Source organism: Bombina bombina, chromosome 6 (genome assembly GCF_027579735.1).
Source record: "Bombina bombina isolate aBomBom1 chromosome 6, aBomBom1.pri, whole genome shotgun sequence".
NCBI lineage: Eukaryota > Metazoa > Chordata > Amphibia > Anura > Bombinatoridae > Bombina > Bombina bombina.
The window spans coordinates 870,440,754-870,463,253 of record NC_069504.1 but is presented as its reverse complement, the minus strand read 5'-3'; the positions used below and the strand labels follow the sequence as shown (position 1 = coordinate 870,463,253).

The 22,500-nt window shown below is 37.1% G+C and overlaps 1 protein-coding gene across 1 annotated transcript; it reads left to right on the top strand.

The window, feature by feature from the left end:
* The first annotated feature begins 20,740 nt into the window (after window positions 1-20,740).
* On the top strand, window positions 20,741-21,679 carry LOC128664736 (olfactory receptor 6F1-like). Its single transcript, XM_053719544.1, has one exon. The coding sequence runs from the start codon at window positions 20,741-20,743 to the stop codon at window positions 21,677-21,679; it is 939 nt and encodes a 312-aa protein (XP_053575519.1).
* The last annotated feature ends 821 nt before the right edge of the window (window positions 21,680-22,500 follow it).

Below are 22,500 nucleotides of genomic sequence, written 5' to 3'. Positions count from 1 at the left end.
GTATTCAGATATTGAGCAAACCAGTTCTGTCCTAACCAATTGGTTGTCTAGCATAGTGTTATCAAGCTTCCAAATGAAGGGGACATTGGGGATATTCGGCCAATTTATTTTGCAGGTGACTGGGGAGTGGTCCGACCAGGTGATGTTGGTGATCTCACTCCGTATAATATAAGAGATGCCAATAGAATCCGTGAATAAGTAGTCTATGCGGGAGTATTTTTTATGTGGGTTAGAGTCGAATGTCAGTTGGGTGATGTGTACACCAGATATCGTGAAGTAGGAGCGATTTTAAATTATTGTTACTTTGTTTGATCATGTGGGGTGGGGCACTAGATACACCATTAGAGGTGTCCATCTGAGGGTTGAAAGGAATATTAAAGTCTCCTCCTAGAAAGATCACCCCCCTCGACACCTCCAGAAGTTTGTTCGAGAAAGTTTGGAGAAATATATGTTGTGTGGTATTAGGTGCATTGATATTCGCTAAAGTGATTGGGCGGCCATAAATCAGCCTTGCTATTATCAGGAACCTGGGTTGGAAGGGGACTTTATGGTGGATCAGAATTCCAACTCTATTTTGTTTCCTGAAGAGAACTAAGCTGTGGGGAACTTATGGTTATGCCTTTGGGTTCCTTGTGTTTAATTAAGTGTGATTCTTGAATATAATGTCGCCCATGAGTTTGTGTAATTCCTGTGTGACATTTTAGGGCATTAGCAAGGTTTAGGAGCTCTAAGCTATTGCAGCCATCTTCCCTCATGGCTAAGCTCTGACTGCACAAGTGTGTGTTTTAATAATGGGATGGAATTATCCAATCTAGATCAAGAATCTACTTATCCAACTCCCCATTAACTCCCATTCCAATTTGGGCAGCCTTTTTCCTGGATGCAATAAGTATGGCTCCATGGGCATTACTATCCCTTTTGCTAACTTAAAGTAAAGTAAATTTAAACTTACGCAGGATCTGGTTGGAGTAGCAAGAGATAATTTTGTCCCCTATAATAAGAAGTGTCATAGAATCTTCAAATGTACAAAAACCTCCTCTATTTCTACACACATTTTTAGAACTGAATTACAAAGTACTTGCTAGATATTATCTGCCTCAAGATTAAAACAGTTCTATACGGGGGAAGCAGGTTCCTGCTGGGAAGATTGTGGAGAGATTGGTACCATGCTTCACGTTTGGTGTGATAAACTGACTCCTTTTTAGAAGCCAATTGAGAGTTTTTTCCAACTCCTTGCATGCAATAGCACCTTTCTCTCCCATGGACGAACCCTCTTCAATTACCCTGCTAAAGTAACTTGTATGATAAGAGGCTCCCTATTTCAAATTGGCCTGAACAGTGCTAGGTCCATTATTGCCCAAAAATGGAAATCCCAATATGCCCCAACAGAGCAGGAATGGCTCAACAGAACAAATTAACTCTATTCTCTAAATGAATATATATTTTTAAAAGACAGAATCTAGATATGTTCCATGATATACTATTCCACTGGGAACAGTGCAAAGGAGGTTTAGTTAGTAGGGCTCCTCCAGAGGGTGATCCACTCCCTTTAAGGTATCATAACCCCTCGAGGTTTTAATTCAAGTCCTTGAATTTCTCCACCCCTCCTCCCCTTTTTCTTCCCTGTCCAATATTCACTCTATTTACGTTACTGTCCCAACCATCTAAACAGTTTTAAAATGGCTATAAATGACTATTATTGTCTTAGAGGATACGCCCCCATTTCTATTATGCACATATGTTTGTTGTTTGTTTTTTTCAAATTCAGTATATCTGTTATACCTGTTCTTTATTTTTTGGTCGATTCAATTTTAATTTAACATGTTTATCCTTAAAGGGACATGAAATCCACATTTTTTCTTTCATGATTTAGGTATAATATACCATTTTAAACAACTTTCCAGTTTACTTCTATTATCAGATTTGTTTAATTATCTTGGTATCATTTGGGGAAGGAGCAGCAATGCACTTCTGGTTTCTAACTGAACACATGGGTGAGCCAATGACAATCGGTATATATATGCAGCCCCCAATCAGCAGCTAAAACTTAATGGCTAGATTACGAGTTCTGCGTTATGAGCGGCTTGGTACTAACTTGCAAGTTATTTCCAACGCTCACCTCCCTATAGTGCTGCTATTATAGGTTTGCAAAAACTCTGCGTTAGCAGGCAATATGTGAGCATTGAGCAAAATTGAGCTCCATACCGCACTTCAAAACCAGCGCTGCTTTGAGCTGGTTTTACGTGCTCATGCACGATTTCTCCATAGAAATCAATGGAGAGAGCTGGCTGAAAAAAGTCTAACACCTGCAATAAAGGAGCGTAAAGCTCTGTAACACAGCCCTATTGATTCCTATGGGGAAACAAAAGTTATGTTTACACCTAACAGCCTAACATAAACCCTGAGTCTAAACAGCCCCTAATCTGCTGCCCCCAACATCGCAGACACCTACATTACACTTATTAACCCCTAAACTGCCGCCCCCAATGTCGCCGCCACCTACATTACAGTTATTAACCCCTAATCTGCTGCCCCCAACATCCCCGCCACATACCTACACTTATTAACCCCTAATCTTCCGGCCCCAACGTCGACGTCACTAAAGTTATAAACCCTTAAACCTAACCCAAAGTCTAACCCTAACGTAACACTAACACCCACTAACTTTAATGTAATTAAAATAAATCTAAATAAAAATTACTATCATTAACTAAATAATACCTATTTAAAACTAAATACTTACCTGTAAAATAAACCCTAAGCTAGCTACAATATAACTAATAGTTACATTGTAGCTAACTTAGGTTTTATTTTTATTTCACAGCTAAGTTTGTATTTATTTTAAATAGGTAGACTAGTTAGTAAATAGTTATTAACTATTTACTAGCTACCTAGTTAAAATTAATACAAATTTACCTGTAAAATACAACCTTACCTGTCTTACACTAACACCGAACCTTACACTACAATTAAATAAATGACATTAATTAAATACAATTAACTAAATTACAAAAAAACAAACACTAAATTATACAAAATAAAAAAGAAATTATCAAAGATTTAAACTAAAACACCTAATCTAATAGCCCTATGAAAATAAAAAGCCCCCCAAAATAAAAAAAAAACCCTAGCCTAAACTAAACTGCCAATGGCCCTTAAAAGGGCCTTTTGTGGGGCATTGCCCCAAAGAAATCAGCTCTTTCACCTGTAAAAAAAAATACAAACAACCCCCTAACAGTAAAACCCACCACCCACACAACCAACCCCCCAAATAAAAACCTATCTAAAAAAAACAAAGCTCCCCATTGCCCTGAAAAGGACATTTGGATGGGCATTGCCCTTAAAAGGGCATTTAGCTCTTTTTCAGCCCAAACCCCTAATCTAAAATTAAAATCCACCCAATAAACCCTTAAAAAAATCTATCACTAACCCCCGAAGATCTACTTACAGTTTTTGAAGACCGGACATCCATCCTCAATGAAGGGGCAGAAGTCCTCAGCAAAGCCAGCAGAAGTCTTCATCCAAGTGGGCCGAAGTCTACATCTAGATGGCATCATCTATCTTCATCCATCCGGTGCAGAGTGGCTCCATCTTCAAGACATCCAGCGTGGAGCATCCTCTTCTCTTGACAGCTAACAAAGAATGAAGGTTCTTTTAAGGGACGTCATCCAAGATGGCGTCCCTTGAATTCTGATTGACTGATAGAATTCTATCAGCCAATCAGAATTGAAGGTGAAAAAATCCTATTGGCTGATGCAATCAGCCAATAGGATTGAGCTTCAATCCTATTGGCTGATCCAATCAGCCAATAGGATTGAGCTCGCATTCTATTGGCTGATTGGAACAGGGGGGCTAATATGTTTATTTTATTGGCGGCGATGTCTGGAGCGGCAGATTAGGGGTTAATAATTTTATTTTAGTGTTTGCAATGCGGGAGGGCCTCAGTTTAGGGTTAATAGGTAGTTTATGGGTGTTAGTGTACTTTTTAGCACTTTAGTTATGAGTTTTATGTTACGGCTTTGTAGCGTAAAACCCATAACTACTGACTTTCAATTTACGATATGGATCTTGATCGTATAGGGTGTACCGCTTACTTTTTGGCCGGACAAGCAAACTCGTAATACCGGCGCTATGGAAGTCCCATTGAAAAAGGACTTTTTGAAAGTTGCGGTAGTTATGTTGCGTTACGGCCAAAAAAGTGTGCGGTACACCTATACCTGCAAAACTCGTAATACCAGCGGTAGTGAAAAAGAGCCTTAACGCTGCTTTTTCACTCATAACGCAAAACTCGCAATCTAGCCATAAGTTATTTGCAGATCATGAGCGTACCTAGATAAACCTTTCAGCAATGGATAACCAGAGAAGGAAGCAAATTAAATAATAGAAGCAAATTGGAAAGTTGTTTAAAAATGTATGCTCTGTCTAAATCATGAATGTCTATTTATGACTTTACTGTTCCTTTTCAAAAATAATTAATAATAAAAAATAAATAGTATTAATTATAGATTGTCATATCAACCTATAACCATATTATCAAGTTAGCACTAGCATAATATAAAAAAAGGTAGCATACACAAACTAATCAGTATAGATGAAAATAAAACTTGTAATCAATAACTAAATAAAAAAAAACATTTTGTAGAAATATTCTGTCATTTTTATTGGTGCTGATGCTGAAAAAACATAATTTATGTAAGAACTTACCTGATAAATTAATTTCTTTCATATTGGCAAGAGTCCATGAGCTAGTGATGTATGGGATATACAATCCTACCAGGAGGGGCAAAGTTTCCCAAACCTCAAAATGCCTATAAATACACCCCTCACCACACCCACAATTCAGTTTAACGAATAGCCAAGCCGTGGGGTGATAAAGAAAGGAGTAGAAAGCATCAACAAAAGAAATTTGGAAATAATTGTGCTTTATACAGAAAATCATAAACACCATAAAAAGGGTGGGCCTCTTGGACTGTTGCCAATATGAAAGAAATTAATTTATCAGGTAAGTTCTTACATAAATTATGTTTTCTTTCATGTAATTGGCAAGAGTCCATGAGCTAGTGACGTTTGGGATAGCAATACCCAAGATGTGGAACTCCATGCAAGAGTCACTAGAGAGGGAGGGATAAAAAATAAAAACAGCCATTTTCCGCTGAAAAAATAAATCCACAACCCAAAAAAATAAGTTTATTCTCATAAATGAAAGAAAAAACTTAAATCAAAAGCAGAAGAATCAAACTGAAACAGCTGCATGAAGAACTTTTCTACCAAAAACTGCTTCTGAAGAAGCAAATACATCAAAACGGTAGAATTTAGTAAATGTATGCAAAGAGGACCAAGTTGCCGCTTTGCAAATCTGATTAACTGAAGCTTCATTCTTAAAAGCCCACAAAGTGGAGACTGATCTAGTAGAATGAGCTGTAATTCTCTGAGGCGGGGCCTGACCCGACTCCAAATAAGCTTGATGAATCAAAAGTTTTAACCAAGAAGCCAAGGAAATAGCAAAAGCCTTCTGACCTTTCCTAGTACCAGAAAATAAAACAAATAGACTGGAAGTCTTCCTGAAATCTTTAGTAGCTTCCACATAATATTTCAAAGCTCTTACCACATCCAAAGAATGTAAGGATCTTTCCAAATAATACTTAGGATTAGGACACAAGGAAGGGACAAAAATTTCTCTTCTAATGTTGTTAGAATTCACAACCTTAGGTAAACATTGAAAAGAAGTCCGCAAAACTGCCTTATCCTGATGAAAAATGAGAAAAGGAGACTCACAAGGAAGAGCAGATAGAAGAGATAGCCAAAAGGAACAATACTTTCCAAGAAAGTAGTTTAATGTCCAAAGAATGCATAGGCTCAAATGGAGGAGCCTGCAAAGCCTTCAAAAACCAAATTAAGACTCCAAGGAGGAGAAATTGATTTAATGACAGGCTTAATATGAACTAAAGCCTGTACAAAACAGTGAATATCAGGAAGTATAGCAACCTTTCTGTGAAATAAAATAGAAAGAGCAGAGATTTGTCCCTTCAAGGAACTTGCAGACACACCCTTATCCAAACCATCCTGAAGAAACTGTAAAATTCTAGGAATTCTAAAAGAATGCCAAGAGAACTTATGAGAAGAACATCATGAAATCTAAGTCTTCCAAACTCTATAATAAATCTTTCTAGAGACAGATTTACGAGCTTGTAACATAGTATTAATCACTGAGTCAGAGAAACCTCTATTAGTACTAAGCATTCAATTTCCATACCTTCAAATTTAATGATTTGAGATCCTGATGGAAAAACGGACCTTGAGACAGTAGGTTCAGCCTTAACGGAAGTGGCCAAGGTTGGCAACTGGACATCCGAACCACGTCCACATACCAAAACCTGTGTGGCCATGCTGGAGCCACCAGCAACACAAACAATTGTTCCATTATGATTTTGGAGATCACTCTTGGAAGAAGAACTAGAGGCGGGAAAATGTAAGCAGGATGATAACACCAAGGAAGTGTCAGCGCATCCACTGCTTCCGCCTGAACATCCCTGGACCTGGACAGGTATCTGGGAAGTTTCTTGTTTAGATGAGAGGCCATGAGATCTATCTCTGGAGCACCCCACATATGAACAATCTGAGAAAACACATCTGGATGGAGAGACCACTCCCCTGGATGTAAAGTCTGATGGCTGAGATAATCCGCCTCCCAATTGTCTACACCTGGCCTGGGATATGCACCGCAGAGATTAGACAGGAGCTGGATTCCGCCAATGCAAGTATCCGAGATACCTCTTTTATAGCTTGGGGACTGTGAGTCCCACCCTGATGATTGACATATGCCACTGTTGTGATATTGTCTGTCTGAAAACAAATGAATGGTTCTCTCTTTAACAGAGGCCAAAACTGAAGAGCTCTGAGAATTGCACAGAGTTCTAAAATATCTATTTGTAATCTCGCCTCTTGAGATTTCCAAACCCCTTGTGTTGTCAGAGATCCCCAAACAGCTCCCCAACCTGAAAAACTCGCATCTGTTGTGATCACAGTTCAGGTTGGCTGAACAAAAGAAGCCCCTTGAACTAAACAATGGTGATCTATCCACCACGTCAGAGAGTCGAACATTGGGATTTAAGGATATTAATTGTGATATATTTGTATAATCCCTGCACCATTGGTTCAGCATACAAAGTTGTAGAGGTCTCATGTGAAAACGAGCAAAGGGGATCGCGTCCGATGCTGCAGTCATGAGACCTAAAACTTCCATGCACATAGCCACTGAAGGGAATGACTGAGACTGAAGGTGCCGGCAGGCTGCAACCAATTTTAAACATCTCTTGTCTGTTAGAGACAGAGTCATGGACACTGAATCTATCTGGAAGCCTAAAAAGGTGACCCTTGTCTGAGTATTCAAGAAACTTTTTGGTAAATTGATCCTCCAACCATGTTTCTGAAGAAACAACACTAGTTGATTTGTGTGAGATTCTGCAGAACGTAAAGACTGAGCTAGTACAAAGATATCGTCCAAATAAGGAAACACCGCAATACCCTGTTCTCTGATTACAGAGAGTAGGGCACCCAGAACCTTTGAAAGGATTCTTGGAGCTGTTGCTAGGCCAAATGGAAGAGCAACAAATTGGTAATGCTTGTCTAGAAAAGAGAATCTCAGGAACTGATAATGTTCTGGATGAATCGGAATATGAAGGTATGCATCCTGCAAGTCTATTGTGGACATATAATGTCCTCGCTGAACAAAAGGCAGAATAGTCCTTATAGTAACCATCTTGAAAGTTGGTACTCTTACATAACTATTCAACATTTTCAGATCTTTGGGACAATGAATAGATTTGAATAAAACCCCAAACCTTGTTCCGGAAAAGGAACTGGCATGATTACCCCTGAAGACTCCAGGTCTGAAACACACTTCAGGAAAGCCTGAGCTAATAAATTATTACCTTGGAAAGAAAGAGATAGTAATCTAGATTTAGATGTCATATCAGCATTCCAAGATTTAAGCCACAAAGCTCTTCTAGCTAAAATAGCTAAATACATGGATCTAACATCAATTTTGTATAATAATAATAATAATAATAATAATAATAATATCAAAAATGGCATCACAAATAAAATGATTAGCATATTGCAGTAAGCAAATAATGCTAGATATGTCAGAATCCAATTCTTGTTGCACTATATTCTCCAACCAGAAAGTTGATGCAACCGCAACATCAGCCAAAGAAATTGCAGGCCTGAGAAGATGACCTGAATATAAATAGTCTTTCCTTAGATAAGATTTAAGCTTCCTATCTAAAGAATCCTTAAAGGAAGTACTATCTTCCATAGGAATAGTGGTACGTTTAGCAAGAGTAGAAATAGCCCCATCAACTTTGGGAATTTTTTCCCAAAACTCTATAGAATTTGCTGGTAAAGGATACAATTTTTTAAACCTTGAAGAAGGAATAAAATAAGTACCTGGCTTATTCCATTCCTTAGAAATCATATCAGAAATAGCCTCAGGAATAGGAAAACCCCTGGAGAAACCACAGGAGGTTTAAAAACAGCATTTAAACGTTTATTCGACTTAACGTCAAGAGGATTGGTTACCTCAATATCCAAAGTAATTAACACTTCTTTTAATAAAGAACGCATATACTCTATTTTAAATAAATAAGTAGATTTGTCAGTGTCAATGTCTGAGGAAGGATCTAATGTATCAGACAGATCCTCATCAGAGCAGGATAAATTATTATGTTGTTGGTCATTTGAAATTTCATCAACTGAATGAGAAGTTTTAAAAGACCTTTTACGCTTATTAGAAGGTGGAAATGCAGACAAAGCCTTCTGGATAGAATCAGAAACAAATTCTTTAAAATTCATAGGTATATCATGTACATTAGAATTTGAAGGAACTGCAACTGGCAATGTACTATTACTGATTATTGTTTGAAAATTTCATCAACTGAATGAGAAGTTTTAAAAGACCTTTTACGTTTATTAGAAGGTGGAAATGCAGACAAAGCCTTCTGGATAGAATCAGAAACAAATTCTTTAAAATTCATAGGTATATCATGTACATTAGAATTTGAAGGAACTGCAACTGGCAATGTACTATTACTGATGGACACACTATCTGCATGTAAAAGTTTATGATGACAACTATTACAAATGACATTCGGAGAAATAATTTCCACAATCTTACAACAAATGCACTTAGCTTTGGTAGAACCGGTCAGGCAGCAAAGTTCCAGCAGATACTTCTGAGGCAGGATCTGATTGAGACATCTTGCAAAATGTAAAAGAAAAAAACAACATATAAAGCAAAATTATCAATTTCCTTACATGACAGTTTCAGGAATGGGAAAAAATGCAAATAGCATAGCCCTCTGATAGAGAAAAAGGCAAGAGGCAAACATCAATGGGGTATTGAAATAATGAAAAAGTTTGGCGCCAAGTATGACGCACAACATAACTGAAAACTTTTTTGGCGCCAATAATAACCGGAAATGACACACTCGCGTCACTAATGATGCAATCATGTGTAAGGCTTCGGCGTCAACTATGATGCCGGAAATGACGAAGTTGCGTCATAGACGTATTTTTCGCACCAAAAAAATTATCGCGCCAAGAATGACAATAAAGTCTAGCATTTAGCGCACCTGCGGGCCTAATACCACCAGCAATTTGCAAGAAAATAGTCAATTGAAAAAAAGACTAAACCCCAGGTAAGACATTTTTTTCTTAAAAATGTTTATTTCCTCCAAATATGAAACTGACAGTCTGCAGAAGGAAATACATGAACCTGACTCATGGCAAATATAAGTACAATACATATATTTAGAACTTTATATAAATGCATAAAGTGCCAAACCATAGCTGGGGTGTCTTAAGTAATAAAAAACATACTTACCAAAGGACACCCATCCACATATAGCAGATAGCCAAACCAGTACTGAAACAGTTATCAGTAGAGGTAATGGTAAATTGAGAGTATATCGTCAATCTGAAAAGGGAGGTAGGAGATGAATTTCTACGACCGATAACAGAGAACCTATGAAATAGACCCCCGTTAGGGAAATCATCATATTCAATAAGTGTCAGTGATACTCCCTTCACGTCCCTCTGACATTCGCTGTACTCTGAGAGGAATCGGGCTTCAACAATGCTGAGAAGCGCATATCAACGTAGAAATCTTAGCACAAACGTACTTCACCACCTCCATAGGAGGCAAAGTTTGTAAAACTGAATTGTGGGTGTGGTGAGGGGTGTATTTATAGGCATTTTGAGGTTTAGGAAACTTTGCCCCTCCTGGTAGGATTGTATATCCCATACGTCACTAGCTCATGGACTCTTGCCAATTACATGAAAGAAATTGCAGAAAATTATACAAATATAAGCTTTATACTGTATATACTATATAAATACATTTAAAAAATTGCAGTTTCTTAGCCATCTGGATTTAGAGCATTGGTAAACATTATTATGTTATTATTTTTTACCTTTGCACTTTAATTAATCCAACCTCTAAGGACAAGTGTTAGTCCCCATGTACAACTCTGATCACTTCTATGGGTATATAAAGAGGTATGAACAGATTCATTTTTTTACACAAGGAGTTAGATATTGTTTATGAACCTGTCTAACACACTGATATAATTGTATTTATGACTAAAACAAACATTTTTAAATATTGCTCCATTTTTTTATTTTCTGGATTGTATCCTTCTGCCTGCAGTAAAAGTGATGGTGTTGTTTCCCGGAAGGTTGCTGCATCAGGTCTGGAATCTGCTGTATTTGGATAAAAAAAAATTATTTTATGTACTTCAATCTACAGAGTAAGTAGTATATTATTGCTTCAATTACTGTTTATATTGAATTTTAGATCTGTACATACGTATAAAATATAAGACCAGATTCTAAAACAATTCATTACAGTTGTACTGTCAAAAGAACATTTTAAAATAGCTACAGCGTATGGCAAAAGGTCAATTGTTATCCAATAGATCTAACATATACCTAAGATTGCTGTATGAAGTTGTTTCAATGGAAGTAGAATGGTCTATATTAATAAATGAGTAATTAGGGGAAAAAAATCAGATACATACTGTAACATGTCTTCAAGTAGAAAATGTGTTGTGTTTTTGTTATTCAGTATTTTTTAAAAAAAAATATTTATACATACAACAGAGTGTTATGCAGCCATCAGATTCATAACCTTTTAAAGTAATAAATAAAATAACAATTCTTACAACTTACATCTAGTCACAGCGCGCCGATTGCGCCATTGAACTGAATGTAGCTCGCTCCCGCTACCAAACCAAAGTAGGAGCGAGCTACATTCAGTTTAATGGAGCAATCGGGTGTGCTGCGACTAGACAGCGTGCCCATGATGCGCTTAGGAAAAAACAGACCCGCTCAGTAGAGCCAGGAGCGGCGTTCTGCAAAATTTAACTTCTTAATAAAATATTTCTGCAATACTTTGTTGTAAAAAGTTGGCGCTAAGCTAATGATATATAATTCTGCACTATGTGCAGAATTATATAACATTATTTTGTAGGTTCACTGCCCCTTTAATTTGTTCTTTAGTCATAGTAGAATGTTGTCAGGATATCTATAGATGTCAGTGGACAATACATATATACAGTATATATATATATATATATATATATATATATATATATATATATATATATATATATATATATATATATATGATAAAATAAGTTTGAAATCTCTCAAATAGTAAGTTTGAGCATGCTCATTTTATCACTGAATACATTCTGTGTATTCCAAATCAGACATAAGATACATTTCTCCTGATTAACATAGCATCTGAGAACAAAATATTTAGAGTTTTGTGTAAGATAAGGCCAGTGGGCCACTTCAAAGTAAATATTAGCATTTTGGAACCCTCAGATGTGTATGCCCAAGATGGGTAATAAACTGACTAACCCCTGTGGATAGGCAGCCAAAAGGTCTACAATTTGAGAAACTTTTGAGATACCAAACATTGTACTCACAGACCTACACAGACAAAACTGTGCGATTATACTTCTACAGGAAATACACTTTAAAAAAGGTAGGGAACCAAATGGCTACACCACAAATACCCTACAGCATAATTCTCCTCAAGCCCTATAAAAAAAGGGGGAGTGGGTATTCTCCTTAGGAGAGACATCCTGGGTATTCTCCTTAGGAGAGACATCCCCTTCCAAAAACTTCTGGTAGAACATGACAGTGAGGGTAGGCTTTTGATTCTGACAGGATTGTTATACAATAGACCTATCACTATAGTTAACGTCTACTTCCCTAACCAGGCACAAAAGGCATTCATGCGACAATTGTCGCACAAAAATTCTTGACCACAAAAAAGGTATGCTGCTAGTAGAGGGAGATCTAAACATCCCATTGGACCCAAGTGTAGATACTTACGGAGGCTCATCACACATTTTGAAATGCGACATCAAAAGCATCAACAATCAGCTTCGCACATTAGCTCTTCACGATACCTGGCATACTCTACACCCCGACTCAGTAGATTAGACTTTCTACTCGCACCCACATAATACCTATTCACGCATAGATTACATATTGACCGACCCTCTTACCTTGTCACTGGTCAAAAACATACGCATACACCCAATCACCTGGTCAGACCATGCACCAGTCTCCTGCACTATAAACTGGCCTGAGAAACCCTTAGCAACATTCCAATGGAAGCTGGAGGATACTCTTCTAGACCATCCAATTATTAGCTCAGACATAGAGAAAACAATGGCGGAATATTTCCTCATTAATGATGAAACTGATACATCCTATTTCAACATATGGGAGGCACATAAATGTGTTATCAGAGGGGAATTCCTAAAGCACAAAGCCAACCTCACTAAGCAACAAAGGCTCAGATACAACACCCTCCTAGAAAAGACGCAAACACTGTAAATAGCACACAATCTCCTGACAACATCCCCTTATTAACAGAATTAAAAAACACTAGGGCGGAGCTAAACATGCATATGCAACATGAACACCAGAAACAGGCATTTACTCTCCAACAAAAATATTTCGAACAAGGGAACAAGTCAGGTAAACTTCTTGCCAGAGCTATACACATGAAACAACTCAAGTCACACATACACACTGTTAAAAATAAAGAAGGAGTGGAAAAAAAGGATAGCATGTCTATTGCGAAGATATTCCACACATATTTCTCATAATTATATAACTTAGCAGGTAATCCTTCCCAGCAAAACACAAAATAGACCAAGAGAGACAGCCTGACCAAGTTTCTAAGGAATATGCATTTGCCTAGTCTGACAGACGAGCAATCTCAAAAATTAGACTCTCCTATTGACATCAAAGAAATACAGACAGCAATTAAAAACTTACCTATAGGAAAGAGCCCAGGCCCAGATGGATTTGGCGCTAAATATTATAACAAATATTCCCAAATACTAGCTCTTAAATTACAACATACGTTCAACTCACTGGACGGAGGTGGAGGCTTGCGTAAAACTATGCTGGAGGCTCAAATTAGAGGGTTACCAAAACTGGGCAAATCCCCAAATGTTCCTCAGAATTTTTGTCCTATTACCCTATTAAATACTGACATAAAAATGTTTGCAAAAATCCTGGCTGATAGGCTGAACCCCATACTTAACCAAATAATTTCTCCTGACCAAGTAGGCTTTATCCCTGGAAGAGAAGCAAAGGACAATACCCTGAAGGTCATCCAGCTCACATCATATGCCCAAAACAATCGCATTCCATTCTCCCTCATTTCCACCAACGCTGAAAAAGATATAGAATTACCACAATTATACACAGACTCATACACCTAGATATAGAGTTTTGCGTTAGAAGGGGTGCGTTAGCTACGCGTGTTTTTTCCCCCCGCACCTTTTAAACAACGCTGGTATTTAGAGTTCTCAGAAGGGCTGCGTTAGGCTCCAAAAAGGGAGCGTAGAGCATATTTACTGCCACTGCAACTCTCAATACCAGCGTTGCTTACGGACGCGGCCAGCTTCAAAAACGTGCTCGTGCACGATTCCCCCATAGGAAACAATGGGGCAGTTTGAGCTGGATAAAAACCTAACACCTGCAAAAAAGCAGCGTTCAGCTCCTAACGCAGCCCCATTGTTTCCTATGGGGAAACACTTCCTAAGTCTGCACCTAACACCCTAACATGTACCCCCGAGTCTAAACACCCTAACCTTACACTTATTAACCCCTAATATGCCGCCCCCGCTATCGCTGACCCCTGCATATTATTTTTAACCCCTAATCTGCCGCTTCGTACACCGCCGCAACCTACGTTATCCCTATGTACCCCTAATCTGCTGCCCCTAACACCGCCGACCCCTATATTATATTTATTAACCCCTAATCTGCCGCCCCCAACGTCACCGCTACCTACCTACAATTATTAACCCCTAATCTGCCGACCGGACCTCACCGCTACTATAATAAATGTATTAACCCCTAATCCGCCTCACTCCCGCCTCAAAAAACCTATAATAAATAGTATTAACCCCTAATCTGCCCTCCCTTACATCGCCGACACCTAACTTCAAGTATTAACCCCTAATCTGCCGACCGGACCTCACCACTACTATAATAAATGTATTAACCCCTAAAGCTAAGTCTAACCCTAACACTAACACCCCCCTAAATTAAATATAATTTAAATCTAACGAAATAAAATAAATCTTATTAAATAAATTATTCCTATTTAAAGCTAAATACTTACCTGTAAAATAAAACCTAATATAGCTACAATATAAATAATAGTTATATTGTAGCTATTTTTAGGATTAATATTTATTTTACAGGCAACTTTGTATTTATTTTAACAAGGTACAATAGCTGTTAAATAGTTAATAACTATTTAATAGTTACCTAGTTAAAATAATTACAAAATTACCTGTAAAATAAATCCTAACCTAAGTTACAATTAAACCTAACACTACACTATCAATAAATTAATAAAATAAACTATCTACAATTATCTACAATTAAATCAACTAAACTAAATTACAAAAAAAAAACACTAAATTACAAAAATTAAAAAAAGATTACAAGATTTTTAAACTAATTACACCTACACTAAGCCCCCTAAAAAAATAACAAAGCCCCCCAAAATAAAAAAATGCCCTACCCTATTCTAAAATAAAAATTTTACAGCTCTTTTACCTTACCAGCCAATCAGCCAATCAGATTCAAGTTCAATCGGATTGGCTGATCCAATCAGCCAATCAGATTGAGCTCGCATTCTATTGGCTGATCGGAACAGCCAATAGAATGCAAGCTCAATCTGATTGGCTGATTGGATCAGCCAATCCGATTGAACTTGAATCTGATTGGCTGATTCAATCAGCCAATCAGATTTTTCCTACCTTAATTCCGATTGGCTGATAGAATCCTATCAGCCAATCGGAATTCGAGCGACGCCATCTTGGATGATGTCATTTAAAGGAACCTTCATTCGGACTTAGGACGTCGTTAGAAGAGGATGGATCCGCGTCGGCTGCTTCAAGATGATCCCGCTCCGCGCCAGATGGAAGAAGATAGAAGATGCCATCTGGATGAAGATGTCTACCGGTCCAGATGCCCTCTTCTTGCCGGATAGGATGAAGACTTTGGACCCTCTTCTGGACCTCTTCTTGCCGGATAGGATGAAGACTTCGGACCCTCTTCTGGATGGATCGGTGATACCCGGCGTGGTGAAGGTAAGGTAGGAAGATCTTCAGGGGCTTAGTGTTAGGTTTTTTAAGGGGGGTTTGGGTTAGATTAGGGGTATGTGGGTGCTGGGTTGTAATTTTGGGGGTGGGGTATTGTATGTTTTTTTACAGGCAAAAAAGCTGTTTTCTTTGGGGCATGCCCCGCAAAAGGCCCTTTTAAGGGCTGGTAAGGTAAAAGAGCTGTAAAATTTTTATTTTAGAATAGGGTAGGGCATTTTTTTATTTTGGGGGGCTTTGTTATTTTTTTAGGGGGCTTAGAGTAGGTGTAATTAGTTTAAAATTCTTGTAATCTTTTTTTATTTTTTGTAATTTAGTGTTTTTTTTGTAATTTAGTGGGGTTTTTTTGTAATTTAGTTTAGTTGATTTAATTGTAGATAATTGTAGATAGTTTATTTAATTAATTTATTGATAGTGTAGTGTTAGGTTTACTTGTAACTTAGGTTAGTATTTATTTTACAGGTAATTTTGTAATTATTTTAACTAGGTAACTATTAAATAGTTATTAACTATTTAATAGCTATTGTACCTGGTTAAAATAAATACAAAGTTGCCTGTAAAATAAATATAAATCCTAAAATAGCTACAATATAATTATTATTTATATTGTAACTATATTAAGTTTTATTTTACAGGTAAGTATTTAGCTTTAGATAGGATTAATTTAATAAGAATTATTTTATTTCGTTAGAATAAAATTATATTGAACTTAGGGGGGTGTTAGTGTTAGGGTTAGACTTAGCTTTAGGGGTTAATAAATTTATTAGAGTAGCGGTGAGGTCCGGTCGGCATATTAGGGGTTAATACTTGAAGTTAGGTGTCAGCGATGTTAGGGAGGGCAGATTAGGAGTTAATACTATTTATTATAGGGTTTTTGAGGCGGGAGTGAGGCGGATTAGGGGTTAATACATTTATTATAGTAGCGGTGAGGTCCGGTCGGCAGATTAGGGGTTAATAATTGTAGGTAGGTAGCGGCGACATTGGGGGGGGCAGATTAGGGGGTAATGAATATTATGTAGGGGTCGGCGATGTTAGGGGCAGCAGATTAGGGGTACATAGGGATAATGTAGGTTGCGGCGGTGTGCGGTCGGCAGATTAGGGGTTAAAAAAAATTAATAGAGTGGCGGCGATGTGGGGGGGCCTCAGTTTAGGGGTACATAGGTAGTTTATGGGTGTTAGTGTACTTTAGAGCATAGTAGTTAAGAGCTTTATGAACCGGCGTTAGCCCAGAAAGCTCTTAACTCCTGACTTTTTTCTGCGGCTGGAGTCTTGTCGTTAGATTTCTAACGCTCACTTCAGCCAAGACTCTAAATACCGGCTTTAGAAAGATCCCATTGAAAAGATAGGATACGCAATTGACGTAAGGGGATCTGCGGTATGGAAAAGTCGCGGCTGGAAAGTGAGCATTAGACCCTTACCTTCAAGACTCTAAATACCAGCGGTAGGAAAAAAAACAGCGTTAGGACCCCCTAACGCTGGTTTTGATGGCTAACGCAGAACTCTAAATCTAGGCGATAGACTGGTGTCATAACTCAGTCTACAAAGAATGGATACAACTGGATTTGGAGATACTTAGAATCCCTAACACGGGCTGGCTAAGTTGGATCCACACCTCCAATAGGCCTACTATTAGACACAATTACTCTCTTCTCACTGAGTTCTTCTCGCAATGGGATAAATTATTGGCAACAAGCACACATCACATCTAGGCCGTCTCCATTGACTCCTCTAATAAACAATCCTGAGCTCCCTTTCCTTCCCACTCATAAGAATGATCCACAATATGTTCCCAAATGACCTACACATACATGGAAAAACATCACTGAGAATGGAAAACTTAGCACTAGGCAAATGATTAATGAGAGAGAGGACTGGACCTTCTCTTCATGGTACATCCATACTCAATTATCTCACTATTTAAGCTCACATAAACAAAAAGGAAATCTCATAAGACCCCTCACAGCATTCGAATCTCTTTGCTCACTACCCTTTACACCATGCCACACCATTTCCGCCATTTACAAGATTCTATCAAACACAGGTACCGATGACATCCCCTCTTACTGCCTCAAATGGTCACAGGAACTAGGCTTTGATATAACTATCATAGACTGGGGGGAAATTTTTAGACACCACAGGAGGGCATCAGTCTCAGCCAAGATACAGGAGATGCACTACAAGTTTCTGTCTAGGTGGTACCTTACTCCACAGAGATTACAAAAGATTTACAAACACACTAGTAACAAATACTGGCGAAACTGCAGCCAGACTGCTGACCTTTTGCACATATGGTGGGCATGCTTAAACTTGATCAATACTGGATCAACATTATAACACATATGAATAAAACTCTCTTGTCACAACTCCCGAATAGCCCACACATCCTGCTCTTACATAATCAAACAAATCTCAAAAACTACGCTAAAGACTTCTGCCCCTCTGGATGTCCACTTCTGCCTGGCTTGGTGAAGACGACTCAAGGTAGGGTGATCTTCAAAGGGGTAGTGTTAGGTTTTATTAAGGGGGGATTGGGTGGGTTTTAGAATAGGGTTGGGTGTGTGGGTGGTGGGTTGTAATGTTGTGGGGGGTATTGTCTTTTATTTTACAGGTAAAAGAGCTGATTACTTTGGGGCAATGCCCCGCAAAAAGCCCTTTTAAGGGCTATCTGTAATTTAGTATAGGGTAGGGAATTTTATTATTTTTTTTTTTTTTTTATTTTATTAGGTGGATTAGAGTAGGTGTAATTAGCTTAAAAAAATTGTAATAAATTTTTTATTTTCTATAATTTAGTATTGTTTTTTGTACTTTAGTTTATTTAATTTAATTGTAGTTAGTTTATGTAATTAATTTAATTATAGTGTAGTGTTAGGTGTAATTGTAACTTAGGTTAGGTTTTATTTTACAGGTACTTTTGTATTTATTTTAGCTAGGTAGTTATTAAATAGTTAGTAACTATTTAATAACTATTGTACCTAGTTAAAATAAATACAAAGTTGCCTGTAAAATAAAAATAAACCCTAATATAGCTACAATGTAACTATTAGTTATATTGTAGCTAGCTTAGGGTTTATTTTACAGGTAAATATTTAGTTTTAAATAGGAATAATTTAGTTAATAATAGTAGTTTTATTTAGATTTATTTAAATAATATTTAAGTTAGGGGGGTGTTAGGGTTAGGGTTAGACTTAGGTTTAGGGGTTAATAACTGTATTATAGTGGCAGCGACGTTGGCGGCGGCAGATTAGGGGTTAATACATTTAATATTCTATGTGGGCTATTGCGGTTTAGGGGTTAATAATTTAGTTATTACTTGCGGTGTGGGTTTGATGGCGGATATAGGGGTTAATAGTTTAAATAGGCATATTGCTTTGTGGGGGGCTTTCGGTCTAGGGGTTAATACATTTAATATTAGTAATGAAAGGGGGGGATTGCGGATATAGGGGTTTTACGTGTTGGGCTTATTTTTGGGAGGCAGGTTAGACTTTTACAGGAGATTTGTTATTTTCTTTACTTTTCTTAGACGCCGGCAGTTTCTAAAGTGCCGTAAGTCACTAGCGACTCCAGAAACTTGTAGTTACGCTCATTTCTGGACATCGCTAGTTTATCCAACTTACGGCACTTTATGAACTGCCGGCACTGTATATGTAATACCCCAATGTGCGAGGTGAAATTACGGGCGGCGCAGGTTCCCCCACTTGCGCAGAAACCTGCGCCGTACATGTGATTGCGCCCCTGGTGTTTTCAATTAGAGTTATATAGGATAATTTGTAGGCTAAGTAGTTTAATTGTGCTGGTCTGAAAGTTAGTGGCCCATACTTTGGTATTTCATTGTGGTGATGTAATGCAATTCAATTGTGAATAAGGTTAATTATAAAGGTACATTTGGTTTGCTTTGTAAAGAATATTGTAACAATTTAAGCCTGTATAGTTTGATTCATATCTGGTTTTCCATAAATATAATTCAATGTGTTTATAAATTTAACTAATATAAAGAATTTAGGAATTTATATTAATTTTAATTGTTTCGTATATGCATTTTATTGGGTGTTTATTTTAAAGAATAATTTTTAAATAAATTGTATTATAACCCGGCCATATACTGACATACTCTTGTCATTAAAATGTCAATGTTGTCATGTTGTCTCCTATAGATAATTCAATTTTTTTTTTTTAAATTAAAACCTTCACAAACCTAGCTGGGTCCATGGAAGCTTCGGATACATAGCTGAGCCATTGTTAATCAAGCTGAAGGAGAAATTTATAAGTGGCGTTACAGAGCCGCAGAAAGAGATTAACTAATACTCACAGTGCGAGAGCGTAGGCAAGGTGATAATCTGCCATTTGGGTTGTATACACAGTTCCCACTGCTTGTAAGTAGCCTGCTATATTGTCATTTTTTAATTTATTTTTTAAGTAAATGGTTTTAAATCAGTATATCCATGAGTAAGGAGCTTCTCTTCAAACTGGGAGAACAACTTTACCAATGTCTGTTAACGATATGAGCTGACCTACAGCTGTGAAGAATAATATCCAACTAGTTCTAGGAAATCTTCATTTTAACCTGCTAACAACAGAATTACACTATGTACTTTTTGTTTTTATTTATTTATGGCAAAAGGCATTAAAATCTAAAACCTCATTTAAAATTCATTGAGAGAAGTAACTGGAAGAGAGTATTTGTTACTTATATCCTTTACTGTGCTGATTAAATGTTTACACATATACATTTATTAGTGTCCCTTTAGTTAATCTGTTTTATTTATTTATTTGTTTTTTTGTTTATTTTTGATAAATATTTTTTTAAATTACATTTTAAAGGACAAAGGATAAAAGTCCCATGATTTGTTTAGGGAATGCGCTCTTTGTTAATAACTTCTTTGTTAATAAGTTTCTTTATGACATTTGGGCTAGTTGCTTATTAAGATGTGGAAGATATACTCTGGTGGAAGATATGAATTCTAGCTGCATGTTTACATTGGTACTAAAAACTAAAGGAACATGTGTTTGTCTTGTTTTTTTGTCTGCAGAAGATGCACAAGGACAATCACACCATGGTGATAGAATTTATTCTACTTGGATTTCATGATCTTCATAACTTTCAGATATTGCTCTTCCTGTTTTTAATTGTAATGTATGCTGCTACAATAGCTGGAAATGTTCTGATAATTGTCTTAGTAACAACCTTTCATCAATTCCATATTCCAATGTACATCTTTCTCTGCCACCTCTCTCTCGCAGATATCCTAATAAGTACTAACGTTGCTCCAAAAGCTCTACAAGTTATATTACTAGGTAGAAGCTCTACACCTGCTGGTGACTGCATTACACAGCTGTATTTCTTTGGTGTTTCAGCAATTATAGAATGTTGTCTTCTTACTGTAATGTCTTATGATAGATACTTGGCCATTTGTAAACCATTACATTATACAACAATTATGAACATTATACTTCCACATATTCTGGCTCTTTGGTGCTGGGTGGCTGGTTTTGTATTCGCTGGGATCCCACAGTTTCTTATATCTGAACTAGATTTCTGTGGCCCCAATGAAATTGACCATTTCTTCTGTGACCTTGCTCCTGTTCTTGAGCTTTCCTGCTCTGACACATCACGTGTACAAATTGAAGTATCCATTGTGGTCATTGTAATGTGTCTCCTCCAGTTTTTCTATGTGATTGCAACTTATGTCTGCATATTTTCTTCCATCCTTCAGATATCTTCAATCACTGGGAGACATAAAGCTTTCTCTACTTGCAGTTCTCATTTGACTGTTGTTTGTATATATTATGGGACATTAATTGTTCTGTATGTATCTCCGTCAAGAGGATATTCACTGAATTTTAATAAGGCCCTGTCTTTTCTGAACACTGCAGTGACTCCATTGTTTAATCCTATTATATACAGTCTAAGGAACAAAGATATTAGAGAAACCATACAAAATGTGATTAGTCACAAAATTACTCCCATGTAGTGTTTAATTTAACATGTTTACCACTTATGGGCTAGATTACGAGTAGCATGCTAAAATTTGCGCAAACGCATTGTCAGGTTTATCACAACTGTTTGCACACATCAGAAGTAGCGTGTGTATTACAAGTTGAAAGTAAACACGTTCGCTGAAGCGCAATTGAATTTAACTTGAGAATAGCGCAACCTCAAACTTCTCGTTAACTGTTATGCTCAAATAAAGTGGCACAAAACACATCAAAATTGCATTAAAAAGTTTATTTACGCTTAGTAACCCCATCTTATAAAAATGAATGGAAAAAAATTAATAAAAAAAGTTTTAAGAGCTCAAAGATATGAGGACTGCAAAGAGCTTTAAAGGGCCACTGTAAGTAAATATTTTCTATGCCTGAGGCTGTTACTAACTAACTACCAATGCTATCAATAGCATTTCATTAACATATCTCTACCGTATATATCAGAAATCTTGTCTGCAAATTTAATTGTTTTCCAAACCCACTCCGTGGGTATCCTTTGCTCTGTACCAATCCGTTTACAATACCTAGGTTTCAAAATGGCGCTTTAAACACAAAGTTATTGGTTTAAGTATTTTGAACATGCAGTGCTGAAAATAGTGGGCAGGATAACGTGACATCATCGGTGAATAAAAGATATAACTTTTAGAATGTTATGAAACTTTGTTTTGGAGAAAATATAGGTCAGTAGGTTTTAATTAATGTTTATTAACTTTAATATGTTAGTTGTTTAGCTTAAAAATTATAACAGAAAGTAATCCTTTAACATAGAGATACATACATACAGGGAATGCAGAATTATTAGGCAAAT

Excerpts from the sequence above, each read along its gene's own strand:
- LOC128664736 (XM_053719544.1), top strand. The coding sequence starts at position 20,741 with ATGCACAAGGACAATCACACCATGGTGATAGAATTTATTCTACTTGGA.